This window comes from Phymastichus coffea, unplaced genomic scaffold, assembly GCF_024137745.1.
Source record: "Phymastichus coffea isolate CEN01 unplaced genomic scaffold, Cenicafe_Pcof_1.1 PCOF00114, whole genome shotgun sequence".
Lineage (NCBI taxonomy): Eukaryota > Metazoa > Arthropoda > Insecta > Hymenoptera > Eulophidae > Phymastichus > Phymastichus coffea.
Genome location: NW_026706925.1, coordinates 482,657 through 486,735, shown reverse-complemented (window position 1 = coordinate 486,735; position 4,079 = coordinate 482,657). Strand labels below are relative to the sequence as shown.

The window sequence follows — 4,079 nt, the reverse complement described above, 5'->3', positions numbered from 1 at the left end:
CATATTTTCAAAATAATTTGTGATTCCTTATTTTCAGAGTGCAATACTTTTTGAGTCTACGTTATCTACTGATTTTTCAGGTGTATCCCAGATAAATGGCTGTAATGAGAAATAATATTTATTTCTTTTTAAGGGATAATTTCAATTTTTATTGATCTTGAAGTGTTCAAAATTTGGAATTTTTTTATTAACGAAATCTTAATTATGCGTAATTATTAATAAGTTGCGCTATTATTGTCAACAGCGCGCAGTTTTTCTATAATTTTTACAGGTCAATTTTCATCAATTTCCCGCTGAGTTCTTTCATTCGTTCGAGCGCGGTATGTACACGACTGCGCACTGCGCAAGATTTAAATGTCCAACGGTTGTAAACACAACAAAAAGGCGGGCGCGACCACGCAGTATTAATTCTGATAGTCGTGTGAAAGAAAAGTACCGAGGATCGCGATGTCATCACCGAGCGAAGACATCCGCGAGCAGCAAACCTATTATCAAAAGAATGTACCAGGAACAGTGAGCCTTTTTCTCGATCCTAAACTCGGGCGCAGTGACATTTATCTAAGCAAAAATCAGATCGAACGCGTTGACAGCGAGGAAAAGTTGTATTCGGGTAATTTCAAAGAAACTGTTCAAGGACTCATTGGATCTAGGAAGCGACAAGAACCAGTAAAAAATAATACTGTATCCTCACTCAAGAAATTGTGTACTCAATTGAGACAGTACTTTAAAAAGACTAGCCACAATCTAGCTGTCGTTGAGCATGCATCAATGAGCAAAATGCTGGCTCTGCTTTGCCTTGCAGTGAGTTATTTTGAATTTTATTTTGATTTTGATAAATATCGGGGATTTTTTTATTCAACTAAATGTTATAAGGTTCGATTGCATTTTATTTACAATCTATATGAGACATACATATAAAAAAAGCAACCATGTTGATTTAACTTTAATTGTAGTATATTTGTAAAAACATTTGTACTGTAATTTAATGGTTTTAATATCAAATTATATAATTACACATTTAGAAAAACTTAATTTTATTAATGTCAAATAATTTACACATTTTTCAATGTAATGTTACTTTGATTTATTTAAGGCTGTCTCATTAAATAAGTTAGGTGAACTAACATTTCTGGGTAATAAAATTTTTTTCCAGGATAACAGAGAACTTGAAGCATGCTCTCATCTTGTTATGTCTCATGCATCCTGTTTTCGACAACAAATATTGTATAGAAATTTAAAATCTAAATTAAGAGCAGAGTTGCTATCTGAATCATTGGTTGATAATTTAAATCCAAAAGATTTAGACATTGATCTAAAAAATGCAAACACAAATCCTGATAAGCTTGTTTCAACACTTGCAGAGTTGCCATCAGGTAATGCTTTTATATTCAAATATTAAATGCATCCATTAATGTTTAAATATAATATAAAGACATTGTGATCTAATTTTCAGATTGGTATGTATTACAATTAACATCACAGCATGAACACATATCAGAACTAAAGAGTGGACTATCAAAGGGACAAAAAAATGAATATACTTTGAAGCCTATGAATGGTCTTCATATTGTTGTTCTTCCAACTGGAAAAAATGCTATCAATCCCATATGCATTACACTACCAAAGCCTCATGGAGATTCTTCATATGACGTACGTGTGGAAGTAGGAATGATACTAAATAGCAATAAGTCTGATCTGACAGCTACTTATACTAATAATGAGCTCTATTGGAAAATGCGTAAGCAACAGAATGATAGAATGAGTGTGAGTATTTTTCTATTAAAAGGTATCATATTTATGAAAATGATGTATATATCAATCATGCATGCTTTATTCATAGACAGCAATTTTCGAATTGGAATTTTCCTGGCTGAGAGAGTGGAGAGTTCTACTATTAGCAGATTATATAGAATGTTTAGATTTAGTACACGATGTTTATAATATGATAGACAAGCTAATTGCAGATTCTAATGTGTAAGTATATCTTTGATAGAAGTTACTTACTGCTTGCTTTCTTACAGTCAATTATTCGTTTTAGTAAAGATATGCCAGAGAGAACTCGATGGTTATTGAGAAAAATTGCCACTGGAGCCTGCTACCTTCAACCTTTTGAAATTGAAAGAGCTGTAACGTACATTTTATCTTCAGAGAAGAAGCTTGCAAAAAATATCATATTATCAATTGTTGCTAAAACTAAAGTTATGGAGCCATTGTTGCATGCTAGAAGAAAAATATTAGTTTTAATTGTAGATGAAGTAAGTGATTTTTTAATTTCTCTTTCATCATGGTAATTTTAATTATATTAAAATAAAATAAATATCTTTTCCTAATAGTTCATAGATCATTTTTCATATGAGTCTTTTACTATATTAAAACATCAACCAGTGACTAGATTTCCTTCTCTGCATATTGCATATGCTTTGTATAATCAACATAAGAATACTATGAAGAATGGATACAAACTGATCAAAAAGTCTGAAAATCTCGGTACATTTATTGTCAATCCTTCATTAGACTTAACAAAGATGGAAATTAGAATGAAATTATTCTTAGAATACTGGCTACCGAAGTGGAAAGGCTTGTACAGTATCAAACCAGAACTAGAATATTTTAAAAAAACTTTAACAGAATATCATATATTAATGTAAGTACGGTACTTGTTTATATTATTGATTGTTGTTTATGTAATTAGCGATTTTTTTCAGGTACAATGGACATGGTAGTGGCATACAGTTTCTAAAGGGTGAAGACATAGAAAAAATGCGTATATTAGCGTTAGTTTTATTATTTGGTTGCAATAGTATAAAGCTTTTGCCAACTGGTGGAAGGAACCCGTCATACGGAGTTTCTAATCAGTATTTGATGGGTTGCAGGTAAAGCATTGAGAGTAAAAATTAATTTTTACTACAATATCTTAGAATATATTTGAATGTTTGTTTAGTCCATGTATATTAGGGATGTTATGGGAGGTAACAGATGGTGATATTGATAGAATGACTGCTAATTTTTTGAGTAAATGGATTCCATCATCTGCTAAGAGATCGTGGTCTGATGTAAATCTTTCTTTATGGAATCAAGGAAAATTAGGTAAATCTGCATTTTAAGATAAGCACTTTTTTTTGTATAAAATATACATATGCCAAATATTTACTGTTTTTAGAGTTCCAGAAAGGTACGCGTAATGAAATTAAATTCGAAGATAACATGCTCGTTGCAGTTGCCAAATCCAAGGATGTATGCAAACAATACATGACTTCCGCTGCAATCATTGTTAGGGGTTTGCCAACGAAATTGGTTGATTGAAAGTTAATGACCCTGTCAATGTTTGTTGATAAGGTTATAGAATCTAAACTTTTCCTCGCTTCAATTTTACCGAGGTTTTTTAGTAATAATTTTTATTTTTACTTTTTTGTAAATTTTTAGTTATCTATTATTTTTAGCATTAGAACATACAACTTTTATAATATTTATAATTTCTTTTTGTATCAAAGACTGTTGATAGGAAAAATACAAGATTATTTAAGTATATTTTTAAACAAATGTCACATTTTATGCTTGTCATCTCATACTGAAGTACAGATTGAAAAAATTGTTTGTAACCGTTTGATAATTCATTTGCTAGCCTAAAGAATCTCTTTAGAAAATAGTTTGTGTAAATAAAAAAAATGTGTTTTATCTTTGATTTTTAACATTACCTTTTTAAATGCACCAAAATTTCTGATTAATCATTCAAAAGTTTCGTGAACACTGGCCTCACAATATTTGACGCTGTTGAAAAATTTCTTATACATATTATCCAAGTCGTCAATGGGTCAGAGAAACATTTAGCGCTCTCATTTATGTGTGCCATGTAGTGTAACTGCATACGTCAAAGTAACTTTTTATTATCATTTATAAGATCAACATATAATTTATTGTTGTAAATTACCTTAAGTTTGATGTTTATCTATGCATCTTCAATAATCTTTTTTGCCTTAACAGATTATCAATATTTCTTCTTTAAGTTCAATATTTATATTCTTCAAAAGTAAGTGGTGAATTTTAAGAAATTCTTCTTTCTTTATATCTTTGTTTTTTTA

At 30.2% G+C, this 4,079-nt stretch overlaps 1 protein-coding gene across 1 annotated transcript; it reads left to right on the top strand.

The window, feature by feature from the left end:
- The first annotated feature begins 377 nt into the window (after positions 1-377).
- Positions 378-3,652, top strand: LOC131670711 (separin). The gene is made up of 9 exons (XM_058946538.1): positions 378-801; positions 1,154-1,373; positions 1,454-1,764; positions 1,841-1,974; positions 2,039-2,255; positions 2,334-2,644; positions 2,706-2,873; positions 2,942-3,087; positions 3,161-3,652. The coding sequence occupies exons 1-9, from the start codon at positions 448-450 to the stop codon at positions 3,301-3,303; spliced, it is 2,004 nt and encodes a 667-aa protein (XP_058802521.1). The 5' UTR covers positions 378-447; the 3' UTR covers positions 3,304-3,652.
- The last annotated feature ends 427 nt before the right edge of the window (positions 3,653-4,079 follow it).